The 24,357-nt window shown below is 39.5% G+C and overlaps 1 protein-coding gene across 11 annotated transcripts in view; it reads right to left on the bottom strand.

The window, feature by feature from the left end:
• Positions 1-24,357, bottom strand: part of nrxn3a (neurexin 3a) — a 735,897-nt gene that overhangs the window by 278,053 nt on the left and 433,487 nt on the right. For 10 of the 11 annotated variants that reach the window (XR_007450902.1, XR_007450903.1, XM_049596227.1 and 7 more), the window contains 2 exons: positions 11,758-11,961; positions 9,744-9,770 (listed from right to left, as the gene is read on the bottom strand). Coding sequence is in view for 9 of the 11 variants with exons in the window: in XM_049596227.1 (XP_049452184.1) it covers positions 9,744-9,770; positions 11,758-11,961 (231 nt within the window). In the remaining 2 variants the exon portion in view is untranslated. The remainder of the gene's footprint in view (positions 1-9,743; positions 9,771-11,757; positions 11,962-24,357) is intronic. The other variant, XM_049596233.1, reaches the window with a different exon arrangement.

Below are 24,357 nucleotides of genomic sequence, written 5' to 3'. Positions count from 1 at the left end.
CTAATTAACATAGGATTAACATAGGTAACCCATCAATGCCCATAAAAGGGCATGAGACTGCAGGGCCATGAGCAGACACAGATGTCATACAGAGGAAACAGCAACAACAAAATGCCCAAAGCAAAAAGTAAATCAATTGGAGTGCAGCAGGTAAAGAAAAAAAAACTTTGGTAATTCAGAGGTGGAGGTATTGCTGCAGGAAATCAGCCACATGAAAAAAATATATATATTTAGTAGCCTTAGTGCAGGTTACACTAATACTAACAAAAGGGAAGCAAGGGAGGCTGTCACACATGCAGTGAACGCAGTATCTGGAGGACGCACAACAGAGGGGGAGAAGAAGAAATGGTTTGATCTCAAATCCGACACCAAAAAAAACATTGCAATATTCCGATGCAATGGACTAGAGGGGGAACAGCAGACACCCAAAACCTGTCTGAGTTGGACCAGCGCACTGGGGCCATCATCGGGGAGACGGCACTCTCAGGTAGGCTATGGGAAAAATCTAAATCACTATAATGTTTTTTTTATTCAATTAATAGTTTAATTTCCCCACCCTACTTTTAGGAGTACCATTGACTAAGTTTCTGGACACAGACCTGGGCCCCGAGGCAATGCTTTCATCCCCTCCCTGTGCGGCTGCTACTCCGGAGGAATCGGAAGGTTTTTTTTTTTTTTTTTCTGAAATAATACCTTTATTGAAAACGTGTGTCCTAAAGGCATAAGTTTACCATAGTGTGTGTAAGATCAAAATATGTCTTAGTATTGGACTGAGGGTCACAACAATATGGGTTGATTTTATTGTTTATTCACAGATGGAATTCCCGCACTTCACTTGAAGAAATTAATGAGAATTTAAAAAAAATAAAGATGTGCACTGAAACCGGTCTGTCCTCACTTTTGAAGTGATACACTTAGTTTAAAAAAAAAAATCAGACTGTTAGATTCAAATTGTAAATTACCAAAAAATAAAATAAATAAGAAAATATGACAGAAATATCACTGTAATATCGCATTTTAATGAACAGCACAAAAGAAGACAACGCAACCAATGTGCCAACATGTCAGCACTGAAATTTGCTTAAAAGTACTCCTGAGTGTTGTTCTTACCTAAGAACAAATCCTGGATAAGAAAACATTCATGAATGCCACAGTCTCCGTAAAAACTTCATAAGTAGGACTTAAGAACAAATCTGTTCTGAAGAATGGTTCGTGAATGAGGCCCAATGTTACTGAGAAGTTGCTGGTGACCGTTTACCGCTCAACCATTGAGAGCATTTTAACATACTGCATCTCAGTATGGTTCACTCACTGCACTGAGGCAGACCGGAAGAGGCTCCAGAGAGTGGTCAAGACGGCGCAGAAGATCATCGGCTACCCCTTCCCCTCTCTGAGGGACATTTATACATCCCACTGCCTCAGCAGAGCTGAGAGCATCATCAGAGACAGCACCCATCCTGCTTTACACCTGTTTGTCCTGCTGCCTTCTGGCAGGTGCTACAGGGCCATCAGAACCAGGACAAACAGGCTCAGAGACAGCTTCTTGCCACAAGCCATCACCTACTCCCGCACATACACAGACAGGCTTTCTATTCTTTGCATTGCATTATATTATATTATATTATATTATATATGAGATTTGTTAGTACTATTTCCTCTCTAAAGGCATAAGCTCTTGTGATATTCTAGGTACTTCTTAATTATTGGCCTGGGTCCACGTCATGTGACTGCCAAGTGCAGACGTTCAATTTTAAGAATGAGTTTTTACAACATTTATAGCGAGAAATTTGCATTTTATTTTTATAATCTTTGTTCACTTGACATATATGGTCTTTTTTTGTTAGCTGATTAATTAATTAATTTATTAGATTATTTCAGGTCTTGCCAGAAAGTTGTTGCATTCTAGTATTTTCTATGATTGCTTTGGTGGTTGCTATGGACTCCGCTAAACTTGTGTAGTTTGCATGTTGTTTAAATTGTTGTCTTTGCATGGTGCCACCACATTTCTCAACCAAAGAAATACTCCATTTTGTGTAGTAGAATACAAGTCCACTTTACCTGCTTTACCCACTAGGCCAGCTAGTTCAGCAATACTAAATATTATATACAATCAGAAGATATGTCTCTTTGCGATCTTATCTGCAACCCCTTTGAAAACAAAAAACTTAAAACCCCATTTCTTACAAGCAATTATCTGAAGTAAACCTACAACATCACTTTTTGTTGACACAGATCATCTTACTGCAGTGTTACTACTAGTTTGGCTGAACTAGACATTTCATATATTTAGCAGATTTATATTTTCATTACTTCATTTCTTTGCAAACTGGAAGAACTACAACTGCGGTGCTAACTGGTACGAAGCTGCTTGGCGTGGCTTTCTTTTTCCCTTTTTTTAATCTCACAGGTAGATGTAAATACTGAATTGAGAGCACATTGAGGAGTTTCAGGGGATAGTAAACACATGTGTAATCAGATTTTAAATAATCACTAAATGGTTGAAAATTAATTTTAACAATTCTTTTTTTTTTTAACCAATATTTGACAGCACCCACAGTCGTTGACTGTATCCACATGTTAGCTGAGGTCATAAACTCTCTTTAACAGTTGGTGTCACGACTGTAACTCCTTCAACCATGCACCGAGGTCAAATGTTCAGAGGTCAGTTTTTCAAAGCAGGAGCCATGCAGAACTCTCATAGTAACATATGTTACTCTTCAGGCTGAGAACTTTATAATAATATATTTGGTTTAGCTTTATGACAAAGTTTTAATTTTCTTATTCTCATGAACACAAGTCATCCCCCTGCTATAGAGCACTTTGAAAGCCCAAGATAAAATGAAACTGTTGTTTTTTCTTTTTTATTTCAAATAGTGACCACAATATGAGAAGGTAACAACATCATAGAGTCTGTTTCATTAGCCTGTACAAGCAAACAAAAAAGTTTTGGTATTTGCTCCCAAAAACTCAACACAGAACAATAATAATGAAAAATAATAGTGAAATAAAGTAAGTGATATTGCAACTTAAATTTAATTTTCTAAATCTATTCACAGAATAGTTGTAGTAATAGTTGTAAAATTACAAAAAAATACAAGGTGACAAAAGCAAAAATCAAATGTAATGTATAAAATAATTAATTGTAACAAATACTTAATTAAAAATAATAATTAATTAAATGTAATCAAATATTTAAATGTAACAGTGGAGGCTGACTGCAATGCACAATCTTAAATCCAGATTTATTATAGGTCCGTTTATAGATCCATGGAGCAAGATTTGATACAAACAAACACACGCACGCACACACGCATCACAAATGCACACACACACGCATGCACTGAAAATTTAAAAGCACATTTCATGCTGGAAATGTTACAAAAACATAATTTTATGTATGTAACTAACTTAAAGTAGTATATTTTCCACTTTCATTAAAATAAATGTCTGCCTTTTGTTTTGTTTTGTCAGTCATGTGACATGGATGCAGGGTAAAAAAAAAACAAAAAAAAAACCAAAACAAGCCATCTCACAATCCTACAGCCATTATTATGAAACTAATATATTTTACACATTCTAATGTGAGACTGGGTGGTTATATTAAGCCAAGTCAACGTTTTTTATCCCACTGGGGGAAATTTGGTTGCAGACAGGTATACTACACTACATTCGTCTGCGTCTGTGTCCTCCCGTCAGCCGCTCTGTCTAAAATCCAACTTTTCCCCCAATTTTTGCCACGATTTTGGCTTTATTCTAACATGTGTTTTTGAGAACTGTTAGATTTTAACCTTATCTTACATCGAGTGAGGAAGTGATAGCCATCGGGCACCGATTTCACTTGTTCTACGAGTCGCTGCCAAAAAAACAGCTGACTGCCTCTTGACAGCGTGGGAAAAACACGGAAACTTACCTGAAACCTTCACCAGCAGTGGGCCCACTGTCTGGGCCCTTGGCAGTAAGTTTCCAATCCTGGTCTATATTCTCCTATATCATCCACTTTCTGCTGTATGCAAACCCACCCTCCTCCTATTTATCTGTGATTACAAAACACAGTGAAATCGGTGCCTGATGGCTATCACTTCCTTACGTGCGGGTAAGGTTTCTCTATCTACGCTGGCTTACACGGAGTGCTATAAGCTAGAGAAAGTAGCTTCCTGCTAAATAAAAACTTGCTACGCCGTCACACATCACACCATTGCTGCCGTAGTTGTTATCTGTTTCCTAGGCCACCTGATATGCTCCCATGGGTCCACTCACCTCACCCCATGACTGTGACAGCTGCCTCCAATAGTCAAAGATCGCTGATTTGGAGCTACACATCTCCAACCTATACTGGATCCGGAATGAAGAAGATCGCCTTGACTCCGTGGTTACCATAGGTGCCATAGGCAACACCTGTCCTCCTGCAAACCCAGCGGATCGGGACTCCACCATTCCAGAGGCTGGCACCGGCTCCTTGCCATAAGTTGTCATCAATTCTGCCGGCTTGGCCCTTCACATATACTGACAAACCTCGCCCTGAAGGCCGCAGAGGCGGTGTTGCTGCTATTCATCGGAAGGACATCAAAATAACCACCATATCCATCCCAGCAGTTAACTCATTTGAACATCTTGTCTTCAAACTCTCTGGTCCGACTCCCCTTCGTCTCTGCCATCACACTTCCTTCCTGTCTGATTTTTCTATTTTTTTTAACCCGGCTCTGCGCCATTTCACCTTCTGTTCTCCTCCTCTGCGATTTCAATCTCCACATCGATAATACTGTCTGCAAATCTGCCACTGAATTTCTGGATCTTCTATATTGCTTCAACTTGACACAACATGTTAACTTCCCCACTCACTCACATGGACACATCCTGGATCTGGTCTGCTCAACTGGTCTAACATTACACCACCTCTCCAGCATCAACCTCCATATCTCTGACCACCTGGCAATCACTATGGACATTAATATCCCCATCCCCACTCCTAAAGTAAAACGCACAATATCCTTCAGAAATCTCAAATCCATCACTCCCTCAGCTCTCTCAGCCTCACTCACAAGCATAATATCTACCTCCCCTCCCCCATTCTCCAACGACCCCACTGACCTTGTCCACTATTATAACACCACCCTCTCCTCCTGCCTAAATCAGTTGGCCCCCATCAAAACTAAAATCATCTTCTTCACTGACTCTGCCCCTAGTACACCCCTGAGCTCCACGCCATGAAATCTTGAAAGCGTCAGCTGGAAAGACTCAACGAAAAGACTAGCCTAACAGTTCACCTTCAAGCCTACACAGACCACCTGCTACACTACAAGAACGCCCTCAACACAACCCAGTCCAACTACTACTCTCATCTCACACACTCTCGCTCCAACAACCCCAAAACTCTTTTCTCCACAATAAACAAACTTCTCAAACCCATCGACAACACCTCCACATCCTTCACAGTCAACAAGTGCAACTAATTCTTGTCATTCTTCCAAACAAAAATCAACACCATCTACAGCAACCTGATGACCTCCCCTCCCTTCCCGACTCCTCCACCTGCTCTTCCCCCCACCTCCGTCCCGCCACTGTCACACTTCCCCCCACTGACTCCTCTGGACCTCACAAAAGCCACTACAGGTATGAGTAACTCTACATCAGTTCACAACCCAGTCCCTTTCTCACTTTTTAAGTCCTGTCTCTCTTCTATCTCCCCACTCATCTCCAGAATTATCAATGCATCCCTCAGCTCCCGCTCAGTCCCAGATCCTTTGAAACTCGCCGCTGTCACCCCTATCCTCAAAAAACCCAGACTCAATCTTGACATCAGGACCAACTTCTGGCCCATCTCCAACCGTCCCTTTCTGTCAAAAATCCTAGAGTGCGTTGTTGCCACTCACCGCAAAACCCACCTCACCTCCAATGACCTATTTGAGACATTTCAGTCCGGATTCGAGTCACAACACAGAACTGAAACAGCTCTTCTCAAAGTCACCAACGACTTCTTCCTCTCCGCCGATTCTGGACACCTCAACATCCTCATCATGCTCGACCTCACTACTGCGTTTGACACGATTAACCACTCCACCCTCCTCTCTCGTCTTAAAACCTGTTACAACATCACTGGCATGGCTAACTCCTGGTTCAGATCATATCTCTCCAACAGACAGCAATTCATCCATATCAATAACTGCACCTCCTCTACCGCTCCTCTGTCCCAAGGCGTGCCCCAGCATTCTGTGTTTGGTCCTCTCTTTTTCATCCTCTACATCCTCCTGCTTGGTAACATCATCCGCCGATATGGCCTCCATTTCCACTGCTATGCTGACGACGTCCAGATCTACATCACCACCAAATCCATCACTCCAGCAATCTGCTACACACTTGAAAATTGCCTCACTGAAATAAAATCCTGGATGCAAATTAACTTTCTACAACTCAACTGTGACAAATCATACATGATCCTAATCGGCCCCAGTTCCCTTACTAAAACCATCCATGATTTCAGCCTTAATGTTACAAATTCTACACTTTCTCCATCTCCACATCTACGCAACCTTGGAGTCACTTTCGACAACAACCTTTCATTTGAACCACATGTTAATCATATCACCAAAACCGCTTTCTTCCATCTAAAAAACATAGCTCGGCTCCGCTCCTCACTCACCTTCTCCACTGCAGAAACTCACGCATTCATAAAATCCAGACTCGACGACTGCAATAGCATTCTGTATGGTTCATCTTCTAAAGTCCTCAACAAACTACAATACATCCAGAATTCTGCTGCCCGTCTCCTCACCCAGTCCCGCTCCCGCGACCATATCAGGCCCGTCCTCCAGAACCTCCACTGGCTCCCAATTCCCCAACGCATTCAGTTCAAAGTCCTTCTCCTCACCTACAAAGCCCTCCATAACCAGGCCCCATCTTACCTCACTGACCTGTTGCACCATCACACCCCCTCCCGCAGTTTCCGCTCCTCTGATGCAAATCTCCTCTCTCTACCACACAGGACCAAGCACAAAACCTGGGGGAACAAAGCCTTCTCCATTGCTGCCCCCTCCCTCTGGAATTCTCTCCCCCAACACGTCCGTAACTGTACAGACTTAAACTCCTTCAAATCTTTGGTCAAAACCCACGTGTTCAGGCTTGCATTCAATCCCGATTCCATCTCTTAACTGTGTTTTGCTGCTCTTATGTTGTTTTTATCTTGTTTTTTCTGTTTTGTAAAGTGTCTTTGAGTGTTTTGAAAAACGCTATACAAATAGAATGTATCATTATTATTATTATTATTATTGTTATTATTATTCATCATGAAAAAACATAATCACATTATGCAACAATCTAGACAGATCACATTTCGAGCATGAAATGTGCTTTTTATTTTCATAATCTCTGTTCAGTAAATATAAATAATCTTTAGTCTCTAGTTGTTCATTATTATGAAGATTGTTTTAGGTCTTGCCAGAAAATAGTTGCAATACAATATTTTCTGTTATCACTATGGTCACTGTAATGTGAAGTTGTTGATTTCTAACAACAGTACAAATGTATGATTGCTTCAAATGAAGAGACTGCAAGCAACAGCTAAATGCCAAATCCATAAATTGCTTAGGTGCCGAGATTACGTGCAAATCCAGGCTACTAATTGCTGTACAAACAAAAGAGACTCTTCGACTCTCTGAGCAGGAACGCTCTACGGTTTGAAGGAAGGAGCTCAGATTCCCTGTGCACGGGTGATCAGGAGAGTCCAAAATGGCCTGGGCCTTCCTTAGGACCTGCTTATAGTAAAAGGTCAGAGAGCTGCAGCTGACTCACCCCCATAACTTTTCTGGCCACTTTGATAAGATGGCTAAGCCTATTCTTATTTGTCAGATTCAGGTTCCCAAACCATGCCACAATACAGAAGGACAGAATACACTCAATGAAACATCTGTAGAACAGAGTCATCACTGTATTGCACACATTAAAATTGTTCATTTTCTCTACATTTGGTTGGAAGCTCAGCTAGCAGTAGGATATACCCAGATACTTATGTTTTTTCAATTTTCCACCGGGCCTTTTGGGTAAAGCACTGACCTTCTAAAGTCAGTAAAGTCAATGATGATGTCCTTGGTTTTAGACACGTTCAACTCAAGAAAAGACTCACTACACGATAGATAGATAGACAGATAGATAGATAGATAGAAATGTAGATAGATATAAATGTAAAGGAAAAGATCTCCATGGCCTTATAATGAGTAAAAGCAGTTTGTAGTTATTTGTGACAGTCTGAAAGCTGCTACCCAACTGAAACACTTTAAACACATTTAGGTTGTTAAGCAGCAGACACGCTTGTTGGTGCAAACAGAATCAACAATCTTAAACTTAGAATGTGTAAAATGTGTAGAACCTGAAATCATAATACATTTGCTGTCAATATGACCAAATATGACCTAACTAAAATTTGTCATTAAGGATCTGACTGAAATCCAATTGTGTGAAACATTGTTATAACAATGTACACAGTCAATCAATTCTCGGTTATTTGGCATTAACATGCATGGTGCTTAAGGTTAACAATCAAACCTTACATTTTAACATTGTACCTTTTTGTTGCAGACAAGGGCATAGGATTCCTGTCAATACTATGGGGGACATATGTATATGAAATGGGGGATTTAGGGGTCCTCCATCAGAACATTTTGAGCATCAAACATGTTTTTTTCTATGGTTACAGAAAATGATCTAAGAAATCCACCAGGTATAAATGTTTGATCTCTTACTGTAAACTATTAGGTTTTCCTGAGTTTTAAATTTCCCCATGAAGTGTCTTTGATTTTGAAATATATATATATATATATATATATAATACACATTTTTCTACACTATATGTCAATTCCACACATGTAATATATATCATCATGTTTTAACATAAAAAAATTAAATTCAAAATGCAACACTTTAAAGCTTCATCATTTAATCACATTGTCAGTCAGGTTGTCCTCAACATATTTTTAAAGACTTTTCTGGTATTTGATGCCTGGAAAGTTTTAGATCCCTTCCGTAAATCAAGATAAGGTCTTTGGATTTAAACAATTGTTGAACAGAAAGCCAAGGATAATTTAGCTATTATTAGCTTAACTATTAGCTATTGTTTTAAACAGGTTGTTGACAGCGTAGTCATACTCATATTCAATATTAATATATTAAGTTGTCAAGGTAAGCTGTCCAGACATAAATTGTATGATCCAAACAATTCATTTCTGTAGGCACTGAGCAATTCCCCAAAAACAATGTGGAACTTTCCCTTCATTTCACTCAGAATGTGTCCTCATGATGTCATTTCTCTTTGTTGGGACTATGGCAAAGAGAAAATACAATATATATGTATGTCATTACTAATGCTACTACTGTTTTTACAAGACTAAATGGTGTAAGAATGTTTTTATTTTTAATTTCAAATAGAGAATGGGACAATTATATCATCAGCAGAAAATAAAATGGTTAATTTATAAAGAAGTTAAGATATGTCTGATAATTAAAACAAATCACCACTAATTTTATTTGACTGTGGGTATTCTGATGGTTACCATTCAATTATGAGAAGTCAAACCAACTGAACAAACTGATCCTCCACATGATAGGATTAAGAGAAAGTGCAGGGCAAAGCAGGGCTCCCATTTCAGAAAACACATTTCCTTAAACTCTAAAAACAAAAATAAACAAACAAAAACAAACTAACATCAACATACCATCAATATAGAAAGCAAAATGAAACTTGAGTGTTAACTTACTGGAGTTACAGTTTATCCTGATACAGTCTAGATGGGGAAGAATAAATGACAGATGAAATTGCATCCTTCAAGGTTACTGCTGCAGACATCCAAAAACAAAAAGTCCACCCTTCCGGGGACGTACACATGCAGGAAGGCAGCCATTTTATTCAGTATTTAGTATTTATAGTTAACTTTATAACAAATCTAAATAAATTACCATAAAATAAAATATAGATTTTAAAGATTTCCAAAAATATAATTCAAAATACAAAGGATAATGCATGGATTTGTCAAAAAAATGTGCTGGTTGATAAAAAGCTGCTTTTCTAGAGCTTATTCTCTTTTGTTACCAGAGTTTATATTGATTGATTGTTTAGGCACAGTATTAGCAGTAAAATGGCCGCTTGTGGTACCAGCTACATGAGTTTTCCAACCAAACACTGACTGTTCCACCTTAGGTTTAAATATGCAGATGTAAAAAGTCAAAGTCTCTGGCTCCAAAACCTCTGCACCAGCAAGGTGGTAGTAGCCATCAATATTAGAGCCATGGATCTTTGAAAAGTCAAAAAATACAGACTGATTCAATTTGATTCGTCATTAAAACAACAAACTGTTTAATACATTTGAAGACAACAGTGTGATAGACAATCAGCATCATATCTGAACAGTCCCACTGAGACCAGAATAACTGCTGTAGACAGCTGTGAAGACAGTGGGGGTTGGTCACCATGTGGCTGGTGGTTTCATGTGTCGTCAACCGCAACAGAAAAGTGGGAGCAAACAGCCACGATCCAATCAGCACCAGTACCATGCAGAGGCACAGGAACCCCAATCATCACATCTTGAGTACTATCCTATGCCTAGATCTGTCACTAAGCTACATCAGAGGGTGGATCTAAAAATATTAAGACTTTTACAAATGTTCTGTAGGAGATAACACAGATTAACAGACAAGCTAAGAGAATTTGAGCTGCACAACATGAGCATGTTGACTGAAATCTAGAATATAACTTACATGAATTCATATAATCAGTGAATGAATTATCTACATGTGGATTGTCAAACCAGCTAATATCAACATTAATCTTATATTTTATGATTTTTACTGGGCATATGCAAAATATAAATTGAGGTGTGTGACTCATTTTTAATCCTTGACATATTATATTAAACGTGTTTGAAAGTATTTGGGGTTGCAGCCAGCTGTAGGTTTTGCTGGGCTCTGTTCTCGGGCTGTTCGCCTGACGGGCCGCAGGCTTAAGGCCTTTGAAGGGGTGAATACCATCTTTTGACAAGGCATGATGAAAATGGAGTTGACAGGTAAACATAAAAACAAAACACTGAAAAATATAGACTTACAGAAAAGATACCATCATTAGCTAAGAACACAACCACCAGAACAACAGGAAGGTGACAGAGAAATTACTTAATGTCAGACAGAAAAATGAGGTTAGAGAGAGACAACAATAGTTTCTTCTAATGTCCTGTTGAATTATGGACTGAAGACCACTGGGCATAGTTGGTGAAAGTCACCTCTTAGAGAGTCTCAGCACACTTTGTTCTTTAAAATGACTTTACTGGGAACCAAACTTTAAAGCCCAGTATCTGTACATTATAATGTGTATTCTGCTTATTGTGCTGTGACTGTCTCAAAAGTTTTGTAAGCATAGATATGGATATGACTATAGTTTGTGTGTTTCAAAGATGGGCCACACATGTATTCCACTGAAAAAGAGAAGTTATGATAGTGTAGCCTAAGCCGTTATTGTGTAAATAGTTGTATTCAGTAAGCAGTCTGTGGTTATCTGTGTACACACACTGCATTAACACCCATGCATAAAAGATAAAAACTCTCTTAATTATGTTCTAAAGTTTGTAGAGACCTTAAAGGGAACATAATGATGAGTAACTTATGAAAAGACTGTGCACAAAAAGATAGAAATGAAAGGGGAGGAGAAGTCACCGCTCAACGGTAAAGGTGGAGATGTGGAGGCAGATGTGGGGGGGGTGGGGGGGTGGGGGCATACGATACCTAGGTTGACTGTGAGTTTGACGCGACCCCCATCCAACTCTAGCCTGAGTGTGTCGGCTGAGTCTCGGGAGGTGGTTGCCATGAGGAGGCCATAAGCCCGCTGTGAGCGAAAACGCAGGGAGACATCCTCAGCTTCAGTGTGCATGATGGTTGGCATCACCACCTTCATATACATACTGCCATCATAGGAGAGGATGGAAGCCTCTGTGTGAGAAAGTCAGAAGCATAAAGAGATGTTAGCCATATTTTATGTCAATATATGTCAGCTGGTACTTGATGATCTATGCACATATTTAGTTAGTCATGCTAGTCCCTTTAGGGCTGACAATGTCAGTGATTTGGTCCACCACTTTGATCCTGACCATGACAGGATGAACCTGCTGGGGGCCCTTTTAAACCCCCACGCATGTGTTCCTATTGTGGTATACAATACTCCTTGGTTTGCTGTGTGGTAACTGAGATACATCAGGTGGTAACCAGGTAATGAAGCAGGTTCCATTTTAGGCCATTCAAAAGTAATTTTCAATTGAATAAGCCAAAAACATCTATAAGAGCCAATATGTGTATTTAGCCTCTGTTGTTTGTGCTTTGTTTAGGTGTACATGTTTTTTGGTCACTTTCACTTCTGGTAGTTGTAATAGGCATGGGGGTGTGATTTCACATTATTTTATCTGTACAGTTACTCTTGTGGCAGCACTGAAACAAAGAAGATGAATTTGGCTCCAGTATTTTCTGTTGATTGACTTTTCATTTTGTTTTGCCTGAGTTATTCCAATAGAGTTATTGTCAGTATTTTGTTAAAAAACACCATAAAACTTATCTGGACTTATGGATATTTTTAACACATCACAGTTAAGAGCCTACTTAGCCGATTAGTCGCTGTTTTCAACGATATAGTTGCTACACCATCCAATGCACAGAAAGCCTAGGGCCTAGAGAACCCTTTGCCCACTATCTAATCCAGCCTATATGTCTATACTGAAATATCTCAACAACGATTGCATAGATTGTCATGTTACCCAGAGAATAATTGGTAATAACATTGGTGATCCTCTGACTTTTTAATCAGCCTCAGGTCAACATTTTAATTTGCATACTACTTTGTTTTCCTTCAAGTGAAGTGATGACAAAACAATGAAATCTCTGATATTTTGTCTGTGTTAGCATAGTTACAGCATTTACATTATTAGTTGCTGCTCTTACAAAATGACTTGGCACGAACAGTCCTTAGTTAAGTACTCAGGAGGCTTTTACAGTGAGATGCAAACAATTGATTATTAGACTCAAGCATACCTGTATTCTATTTACACTTATTGCACAGTGGGGAGAGCTAAGCTATAGAGCATAGAGCCTTGATTTTATGTTGTGGAGTCTATGAACTATCTTGAGTTGTATGAGTCAATGTCTAACAGTTACAGTATAGCTCTATTGTCTATCTACATAAGAATTGCCTTCCATGTGTCATTAGTGATTTCAGTACCCAACTCTTCTACCCAAGCATTCCTTAATTTACCATCAGACTATACAACAGGGGCTTGCAAAGATGAATACGGAGAAGAGATTGGCCTGTTACTGTTAGGATCATGGCAAACAACGCTGTGAAGTATGGTGTGTTCAGGCATATTTTCAGAATGGAGTCCTTACTTCTTATTTGAAAGTATGTAAAGAAGTACGTTGATGGTAGGCCATAAGACTGTTGTGACTGTTGGAAGAATGACAGTTTACAGTCAATATATAAATCTCTGATTATGACAATGTTATCTTTCCAGGCAGAAAAAAATGGAATCATCTTATCCTGGGCCCTATTTCAGAAAGCAGGCTCAACCATCTCTGAGCCTAATCCTGATCTCCGAGTTGACTGAGTTTTCGGTTTCAGAACAGCTGATCAGAATCAGTTCAATCAACTCTGAGTATGTTCAGCCTGAGGGAAGCTTGTTCATGGTGAGCACCACAAGCCATTATCAGTGGAGTGCAGTTACCATGATTATCATGGCAGAAAGCGGAGTTAAAAGCAGAGCCACTTTATTTCATGCCAACTGAACTGCAGATTTTAATGACCACGAATGAAAAGTGAGGTGTGATGGGAAAAGACTATAGCGCCTGTTAATAGGTAATGTGAAGTGATGTTATGTAATGTGATGAGTTGAGTTGAGTTGATGCGTGTCTAATATACAGAAAATATAAAACTTTTTTTTTTTTTTTATCTTAACAGTGTTCATATATTTTAACATAATTTTTTATATCCTGATATTCAGCTGTAATCTGATGGAGCCCAAATGCACTGGGCTGCAACTCAAAATCAGATGCAAAGATATTGTCCAGACTGGTTCAAGTTTTGCTTATACTTATTTCATTCTGTCAATATTAGACTGAGGTTAACTGAATTGCTGAATTGCTGTGAAATGACTTCGTATTCACATAATCTCCTTTATTCTCAGTGGAGCTATGATGGGAATGTGAGTCCCATAATTGAGACAATTACACTGTGGAATCTTTACATATCTGAAAAGTATTCATAAATCACTGCATAATGTATCCGCATAGATTAATTTCTTATTAAAACTGACAAATCTGCAGTTCTGTGGAATTCCTCTTTTTTCTGAAAGATTATTTTTTGGGCTTTTGTTGTCTTTGATGGCAGGACAGCATAGCATTAAGGGGGAGAGAGAGGGAAAGAAATGTAGCAAAAGACTGCCGGCTGAGATTGAACCCTCGGGGTGCTTGCTCCATCCACTAAACTACCGCTGCCCTGTGGAACTTATATTTGATAATCCTCTCTGATTTATACCCAGGGAAAACCACTAATATGGGCAAAAGTCTTTTCAGAGCCAGAGTCACTTTTCTCGCGAGTTTCCCTCATCTTAGGCTCAACATACTCTGAGTTTTCACTAATCCTGCTTTCTGAAATAGGGCCCTGGAGGGAAAGTATTGGTTTTGCAGCCAGGACGTTTCATGTAGACACTGGGCAAATCATCCCAGAAACGGGTGAATTGTCCTTCATGTTCTAAAACATTTGGGCTGACAGGGCTGGTTATGTATGATAGAATTTTTTGTTTGACTTGATTGTTCAAAGCACAGGAAGAAATACCTACAGGCCTTCTCTTTGATCTTTGGCCAAGAAGCTGTGTACTTATTGGAGTTGGGTGTGCCATTTTGTGCCAGAGACAAAACTCTGAAGTCTGCAGTCCAGTAATATATTAAAATGAGGGAGGCCCAAACCACTTTTTAACTAGCTTTAACCTCTTATACAGATGTTTTTTCTAATCTTCTGGCCACTTTAGGAGATCTGTCCACATAGAGTTTTTGCTTATGACATGCTGCTTGTGGGTTTGGTTTTTATGACAACAATGTCTTGCTGTTAACATTAGCTAGGTAGATAATTTAATGCTACATAACAGAGGGTTGACTACACAAGCTTAGATTGATAAAAAACATTGATAAAAGCACAACACACACTGGCAACATTTAATGTCCAGCGGCTGATCTACTTTGCTGTGATAGATTCTGAGTGACATATCATACAGTTAAGGAGAGTCAGTAAAGCACCAATGCCTTTAAAACTGTTAAGCAGAGAAACTACTGAGAGCAGCTCTTTTTCCAATTAATAGTGTTTTCAGAAAGGTTTCCAAAAGTATCAATTAAACGCAACAAAGGAGGAAGAGACATTTTAGAGCACAATGTTATGTCATTCACAAAAAGTGACAGTTGGTGGTTTGTTTAATGCATTTGGATTGTATTATAATCTGGGTTTACTCTAATTTGACTGGCAAGTAGTGTTGTTAAATATGTCAATTTATGGATACATATAAATTCTGAACATTATTATCAAGAATGGGACACTCTTAGAAATAAGGGTTCCAAAAGGGTTCTTCTTGAAGTGCTGAGGTTCTATCCAGAACCATTTGCTTCTGAAAAACCCTTTTTTGAAGGAAGGGTTTTTCAAGGGTTCTTTGTAACACTAAGGGTTCCAGTAAGAACCTTTTTGATCCAATGAACCCTTTTTGGAACAAAGAGTTCTTCAAGGAATGTTGAAAGCATAGGTATTAGATGCTCACCCTCAAATATTCAAATTACCCCGGTTTATCCATGTTCAAGTATGTAGATGTTTGTGATCCCCTTCATCAATTCATTTTACTCGTGTTCTGCCAAGGTCTTTTCCATCATTTCATGCCATAAAATAGTTAATTGTGTACTGTTATTGAACAAACACTATTGTAGTGTGTTGCGGGTAGGTGGGTAGAGTTTTCCCAGCATGCTTTGAGACCGTGTGTTATAGACATAAGTTCAAGTAAAGTGTGTTCTAAATCAACATAGATATTATCTGGTACACAGTTATTAGTGTTACTGTTCTTCACACTAACTATGATGTTCTAGTAGTTTACTGCCATTGTTACAGAAATGGGCACTTTCACACCATGAGTGTAAGTTATGTGCATAGTTAGTAACCTCCATTCAGTCTATACCCTACAGATGATGTGTTCTGTTGCTGATAAACAACAACTCTCTTGTACATGTGTGATGTATGGGGCACAGGGTTTGACATAAAAACCAAGATTATTTCTCTGCTTGAGTTCTTGTCATAACAAACCCCAGCCCGGGAGGTCCAAGCTCGCAGTGTCCGAATATGCAGAACAGACCTCCACGGGCTGATGATGCAGAGGTAGCCTGGGAGGAGGTCACCACAATTGTAAATCAATATTGCGTTTCTCTCGTGCACGAGCGCTCTCTCTTTCTCTCTCGCAGTCTCACTCTGTTTCTTTTCTTTTAACTTTTCTAAGATGACAGATGCTGAATATATACTCCCTATCTGATGCTGTGGCTGTTTGTGGTTGGCTGAGAGGGATGTGAACTCATTAGTTTGAAGCTGTGTTAATCAAATCAAGTTGGGTTTCCATTACGCGTGCCAAACATGGCAAACAGTGCCAATCCCCTTTGATCTGACATCACATGTGACGAGACAGTCGATATAGAGATACATTTATGTGCTGATTGCAAAAAGTTGCATTGAATAGTGTTTTTTTGGGGTATTTATTGCATTATTAATGTGCCTGACATTCTGGAAACCTGCCTGTGAGGTTTTGGTGATGTGTGCGCACTGTCCGCCGGTCAGCCAAACTTCAGCTTACACTGGCTGCGCTCCGCCTGCGCTGACAGTAGACCTGGTTTCAGCTGGCGAGCTTTTAGCGCACCTTCGGCAAAGCATTTTGGCACGAAACTGTCACTGCACCAAGCTGCATCTGTTGACACCTCTCCCTGCTGCGCCGCCACACCCATCTCAGCGCACCTCGGTCTGCCAAACTACCAAACTGAGTGTGCCTCGGGGTGCGCTGCTCGAAACTACCTCTGCGCAGGGTTCGCCACCCTGTGCCACCCTGTGCCGCACCGGGAAACTAGAGCCCAATATGTTAATTGGTTAGTCCCTCTAATGTCAGATACACTGTGCATAGCTGTTGTAGGCTGCAGAGACCATAGCGACAAGGGTTGAGTTGAGAGGGATCTGTCTGTTGAAGACAATACTTAACTGTTGCGTTTATAAAGAGTGGCTAAGAATACAGTGCATATATAAAATGTAGCTTGATGATGTGCTCTCTGGTGGGAAGATCATGTCTTGAACCCTCAATCTTCAAAATAGCACTGCTGTGCTTTTAATTACTGAGTCACAATGTTAGTTTTTGTTGTTTTTTTAAATTATTTTATGCCTTTATTGCACAGGGACAGTGGAGAGAGACGGGAAATGTAGGGAAGAGAGAGTAGGGGAATGACATGCAGCAAATAGTCCGGCCGGCCAGGAGTTGAACTGGGTACTCAGTGCTCAGAGCACTTGTGTCTATGTGGTATGCGACCTAACCACTCGACTATCGGGTCATCCTGATTTAACTATTGTAACTTCAAACTCTGGAGGGAGGAGCTCATGAGCCCAGAAAATGCCCGAAATGAATTTTCTTTTTGGAGAGTGGGCAGCTGACCCTCCTTATCAACTATTCCTTTATTATGGATGGTGGGAGGGATGGTGGGAATAGAAGGCTACAGCGTGGAAGGGTGTTGATGCCGAGAATTGAACCCTGGTCTCCCAGGGGAAAGGCTGGGATTTGGTGTGTGGTGCCTGGGAGCTGGCTGCCCTGCTGGGTTAGTATGTGGGAGCTGAGAGCTGGTTTCCCTACAGATTGCACCACATGATCTGCCCCTCCCTAAAAACCAGGTGTGACATATCAATAGTGATTGCTGTTCACACATTGTGTGCAACCAGAAGGTGAATGTGACAGAGGAACAGCAACTTCAGAGAATCAAGGTAAGCTGAATCTAATATATTATTTCAACATCCTGACTCTAGCTAAAGACTTTTATGGTAAAAGGTGGACTATTTTATGTTGACTTACAGACTTACACATACACTGATTGCTCTCATTGGACCATGCATTACTTTGCTGTTTGTAGATGGCTTACTGCTTCATCAGCTGTAGTAAGTGTACCTTTGATTGATGGTACTGTCTTTTTTTCTCTTCCCCCTCTACCATGTCACCATGAATTCACCTGCTGAGAATGGCCTGATGTGCCTGGATTGTGTATCTGTCATGTTGCTGTTCTGGATGGAACCCCCAGTAAGGATTCTTTGTGGAACCTCTCATGGAGGTTCTGGGTGGAACCTTTCACAGATGGTTCTACCAGGCACCAAAAAAGGGTTCTCCTATGAGGACAAGCCGAAGAACCTTATATGGTTCTACTTAGCACTTCTATTTCTAAGAGTGTAGTGAATATCGAATTTCCATTCTATTACCATTCTATTCTGTCTTCTATTTAAAGCATTCTTCTTTTTCAGTATAATGGCTATATTTGCCTGGTGGAGCAAGTTTGGCAGTACAGAGGTTTCTTTTGAATGTTTTAACATAGACTTAGCGGGGCAACATTTGACAAATATGATTTCCAAAGTTCAATACTAAAAACATATGGGCCTCGTGCTTTATTATTTGGGAATTTCATCATAGCAGTCTTGATATCGTCGAGATGAACCATAGCATTTCTGCCTACTAAAAGTAAGATCCCTGGTAAACAAGTCTTTTATCTGCCAGGACTTTATCTCAACAAACAAAATTGACTTTTTCATTGTCACTGAGTCCTGCATTAACCCTGATGATTGTTCACCTCTTACTGAGTCACCCCCCCCCGATGATTTATTCTTCCATCAACCTAGGTGGACTGGCCGTGGGGGGGGACTTGCAGTTATCCATAGTAATGATTTTAGCTGTTCCCCACTTTCTCCAGGTCATTTTTCCACCTTTGAGAGCCTTGGATTCATTTTAAAAAATAAATTACCTGTTTTTTTTTTTAACTTGAACTTTTATTGTTTTTAACATATAGAAAAAGGACATTACATCACACATATTTTTCAAAATATATTTGATAAAAAGAAAAAAAAAGAAAAGGAAAGGAAAAGGAAATAAATACAAAAAGAAACTACCAGAGGGTCATGTTTATCTCATTGAGATGAAGCTATAGGTGATAGGCTAATCAGGGCATGGGACATGTCAATTCATCATTACCAGGATGTTAATGGGCCAATTATGTGGCACAAGAGGCATATCTCGTGAATCTAGGGAATGTAGGTATTTTACGAATAGTGTCCATTATGTCCTTCCACACTTGTTGCTCTTCATTATACAGTTCAGAAAGATTGGATATGCCGCTACCTCCATGGAAATAGTCTCAAGAAAAGTATGCAGCCATTGTCCCTCTATCAGTTTGTCTGCATCCTTCTAGTTTGTTGCGATCAGTCTTTTGGCTGTCATATATCCAGTTGTTAGGATCCATCTGTCATGTCTGGACCAATTCCTTTCAGAGGTGTAATTCAAGAGACACAATGCAGGATCACAGTGAACAGTAGTGCCCATGATATTTCCCAGAGATTGAGTAACCTTGTCCCAGAATGCCTTTACTTTAGTACAGGCCCACACCATATGATAGAAGGTACCTTTATCTTGCTTACAGTGCCAACAGAGTCTCAGTCAGACTCAGATACAGCCATCTTATACAATCTAACTGGAGTAAAAATATATCCTATGTACAAAATTATAATTAATCATTTTATTCTTTACCGATTTGGAAACACTGTGTAATGTTTTCCAGATATGGTCCCATTCTTCAGTTTCCCATGATATATCTAGGTCTGTTTCCCAGTTTCTTTGAACCGCTTTCCATTTGTCTCCTGATGTATTATTTGTAAGTTTATACATCTTCGATGCAATTTTGACCTTCTGTTTGATTGTTAATTCTAATTTGGACTCGGTTTCAGTCACTCTGGGTATGGCTACAGCTTCACCCAAATATTTGGTCAAATGTGACCTTATTTGCATGTATTTTAAATAATCTTCATTTTCAATACCATATGTAGCTTTAAGCTGCTCAAATGTTTTCAGTTTTCTGTCATGTTGGTTTATTATGTCTTCTAGAATTCTGATACCTTTGGAATCCCAGACTTCTAAGTGGCCGGCCATTCACTGTGAACCTGTAGTTATTCCAAAGTGGAATCCTGGGAGAATTGCTACTTTTAAAATTGATCATGTTCTGGAATGTTTTAGCTATGGAGCACGAAAACTTGATCAAAGGGTTATCAATATTTTTACAAAAGGGGGCATACCACAGTCCTTGTCATGTAATCCTAGCGTTTAACCCATCCAAAACTTCCTGCTCTATGCTTTCCCATTTTATGTCCCTCAAGTCAGAGCCATAGCCCCATTTAAGGGGGTATCTAGAGTTAAATGCCATATAATACTTGTACACATTTGGAAGGCCAAGGCCTCCCTTTTCCCTGTCCACATTTTTACGGCTTATCCTAGGTTTTTTTTTTGTTCCATATGAAGTCTCTGAGCATTGCATCTATCTCTTAAAAAAAAACAGTTATCAAAGGGGAGGGGGATGGCAGCCACAAGAAAAATGATCCTTGGAATGATATTCATTTTTATACTATCTATTTTGCCCCAAATGGTTAAAGGGAGAGATTTCCATCTCACAATATCATCTTTGACTCGAATTAGGAGTTTTTTTCAAATTAAAAGGGGCAATATCATTTATATTGGACTTCAGAGATACCCCAAGATAGCGCATTCCTTCAGGTGACCATTTAAGGGGAAGATTAGCAATAAGGGACTTATGGCAATTTAATTTAAAGGTAAAGCCTGAGTCTTATCCCAATTTATCTTATATCCCGAGATGGCTCCGAATTCTTTCACAGTCTCAAGAGTATGTTTAAGAGATGTTGGAGGGTCTGACAGTGTTAATAAAATGTCATCGGCAAATAGACTTATTTTTATCTCCGTTACTGGGGCTTAAATTCCTTTAATGTTTTGATTTTCTCTGATTAGTGCGGCTAGAGGTTCTAAAGACAAAATAAAAATCATAGGGCTCAGAGGGCAACCCTGAGGTGTCCCTCGTCTGAGTTCAAAATTTTCAGAGACAATGTTGTTTGTGATTATTCTAGCTTTGGGACTGGAGTATATTGCTAAGATATAGTTAATGAAATTTGGACCAAATCCAAATTTATTCAATTCTTTGAAAAGGTATGACCATTCAATGCGGTCAAACACCTTTTCTGCATCTAAAGACACCGCAATTGGATTAGGTGTTGAGTTGGCGTAATGCATTGTGTGAATTAGCTTTCTCATGTTGTCTGCAATTTGTCTGGATTTTACGAAGCCCACTTGGTCAATATGGATCAATTTAGGTAAAATATTGTCTAGTCTTCTTGCAAATATTTTTGCGTATATTTTCCTTTCTGAATTAAGAAGTGAAATGGGGCGGTAACCTCCACATTGTAACCTATGGGTCCCTATCTGGTTTCAAAAGCACCGTGATGAGGGAGGAGTTTGTTGAATCGGGTAGGTGGCCTTTTTCTTTTGCCTCATTAAAAACTCTTTGTAGCTTGTCAACTAACTTAGATGAGAATGTTTTATAAAAGTTGATGCTGAACCCGTCATCACCAGGGGCTTTGCAGCTGGTCATTTTTTTGATGGAGGTGATAATCTCTTCTTGAGATATTGGTTTTTCAAGCTCTTCTCTATCTGCAGTTGATATGGTTGGCAAATTTATTTTACTGAAAAACTTTTCCAAACCTTCAGGAGTTGGGCTGACCTCTGAAGAATACAATGGTTTATAGTATTCCCTAAATCTTGTATTGATGTCTTGCGAGGACTTTAATATTTCACTATTATCTGATTTAATTGCGGGAATTAGACGAGAAGTCCTCGCCTTTTGCAGGCCAATAATCTTCCAGCCTTATCTCCATTCTCAAAATATTTTGTTTTTAAGCGGTATAAATCAAATTCTGTCTTCTTATTTATTAAATTCTTTATTTCTAACCTGGTTTTCAGCATGTCAGTATATAGCTGATAATTAGTTGGGTTTGCTTCATGGGCTGTTTCTAGTGCAGACAATTTATTAGTATATTCTGCTAATTTTTTGGATCTCTCTTTTTTCTGGTTAGTAGCAAAGCTAATAAGCCACCCCCTACATGTAGCTTTATATGCTTCTCATACCGTAGCAAATGAATTGATTCCGTGTTTGTTTCAAAGAAGTGTTGAGTTTCAGTATTAATCATTTCTATCAATTTATCATTTAAGAGTAAGGAATTATTCAATTTCCACATGGAGGAATTGATATGATGAAGGAAAGGGGAAAATGCTAGTGCAATGGGACAATGGTCACTGTATATCATGTTATGAATCTCTGTGTTCCAGACATTTGAGAATATTTCTTGGGACACCCAGAATGCGTCTATTCTGGAGTAAGATTTGTGTGGGTTTGAATATAAAATATAATTTCTGTCCTCGGGATTTACTAATCGCCACATATCAAACACTCCAACATTTTTGCACAGATCAGTGAGAGCATCAGTAATTGATCGGTCTGAAGGAAGGGGTTTAGTACTTCTAACTAATTTGGGGTTAGGAACAGCATTGAAGTCACCAGCCATTATAATGGGTTTACCTGCATATTGTGGGATAATAGTGTTAAGGACATTAAAAAAGGAGGCAGTGTTTATGTTTGGACCATATACATTAATAATAGCTATTGGCTCATTGTAAAGTAAACCGTCAACAATAATGTACCTGCCTTCGGGGTCGGCAATGGAACCTTTAAGAACAAAAGGTGTTTTTTTATGTACCAATATTGCTACTCCCCTACTTTTGCTGTTAAATCCTGAGTGGTAAACCTGCCCGACCCATTTCTGTTTCAATTTACCAGCTTAGGCTTGTGTGAGGTGTGTTTCTTGTAATAATGCTATTTCTGATTTAAGTTTTGTCAAGTGACACAAAATACGTGTATGCTTCACGGGACTGTTCAGACCATCTACGTTCCAGCATGAGACAGTTACCCTATTCAAGTTTTGACTGTTTATTTGATTTGACATTTTTAGGTACCGGGAGTTATTGTACGAATGGCCCACATCGTTGTCCCATCTCTAGCCCCCTTCCCATATTTACAACAACTCAGCTCACAGATATTAGTTATGAAATATAGACCCTCAGTAGTGAAGAAAAAATTATAAAAAATAAAGAGGATATAGCAAAAGGCTATATAGTAATGAACCAACTGGCTCCAAAATAAAATGTAAACTAGAACCCAGAGGCTATCCGCCAATGCTGCTGTGTGAACAGGTCAACCTAAGTGCAGCCCCAGTAGTAAAAAGTAATTTTAAATAACCCTTATGGTAGCTTTCCCAAACTACTTTATACACATCTATTAATCGAAAAAGCAGACATATAACAGGAGTACCATCATAATTTCTTAACTAAAACTGTAGTTTGGTAACAGTGAAAAAGCTGAAAATTAAGACAAAGACACCTTTTGCTTTATGGCTAGAAAAGAGAGCATCTGTGGGAGACACTAACCTCCCTTCAAGTCGGGAGCTTGTTAACCAAAAGCAATGTGTTATTATTATTCAAGTTCGGGGCTCCCGCTTGTTGTAGACAAACACACGTAATCTTGCACGATGATCCGCAGTATCAGTTTGGAGGCAAATTAAAACAAAGACACCCTCGGCTTTATGGCAAAGAAAGAAAACATTTGTGGGAGACACTTACTTCCCTTCAAGTCGGGAGCTTGTTAATCAAAAGAAATGTGTTATTATTATTCATGTTCGGGGCTCCCACTTGTTGTAAACAAACTCATGTGTTGCGCTGTGATCCACAATATCAGTTCAGAAGCGAGTGTCAGGTAACAGGTGAGAGAGTTCCTCTTTGGCTTTGGTCGGTGTGTCGAAGTTGTATGTCTTCGGTCCAATCTTGACAAGTAATTGGGCCGGGAACAGCACTCTGAAGGGAATATTCCACTGGTGCAGCGCAGCTTTGATGGTATTATATTCCATTCTCTTCCTTGACACCGCCGTTGAATAATCTTGGAATATGAAGAACTTTTGTGACTTGAATACAAGTTCTTTGCTCTTACGTGAGGCTCTGAGGATCTTTTCTTTATCTTCGAACCAGAGCAGTTTGAGGAGGATTATGCGTGGCTTTTCGTTTTGCCCTCTCTCTGCGCCCAGCCTATGCACCACTCCAGCTCCGGTGCCGGTTGGTCAGCTAGGATCTGAAGGACGGCTTTGAGCAGGTC

The sequence above is a fragment of the Epinephelus fuscoguttatus genome, linkage group LG14 (assembly GCF_011397635.1).
Source record: "Epinephelus fuscoguttatus linkage group LG14, E.fuscoguttatus.final_Chr_v1".
Taxonomy (NCBI): Eukaryota; Metazoa; Chordata; class Actinopteri; order Perciformes; family Serranidae; genus Epinephelus; species Epinephelus fuscoguttatus.
This window is presented reverse-complemented; position numbering and strand designations above follow the sequence as displayed.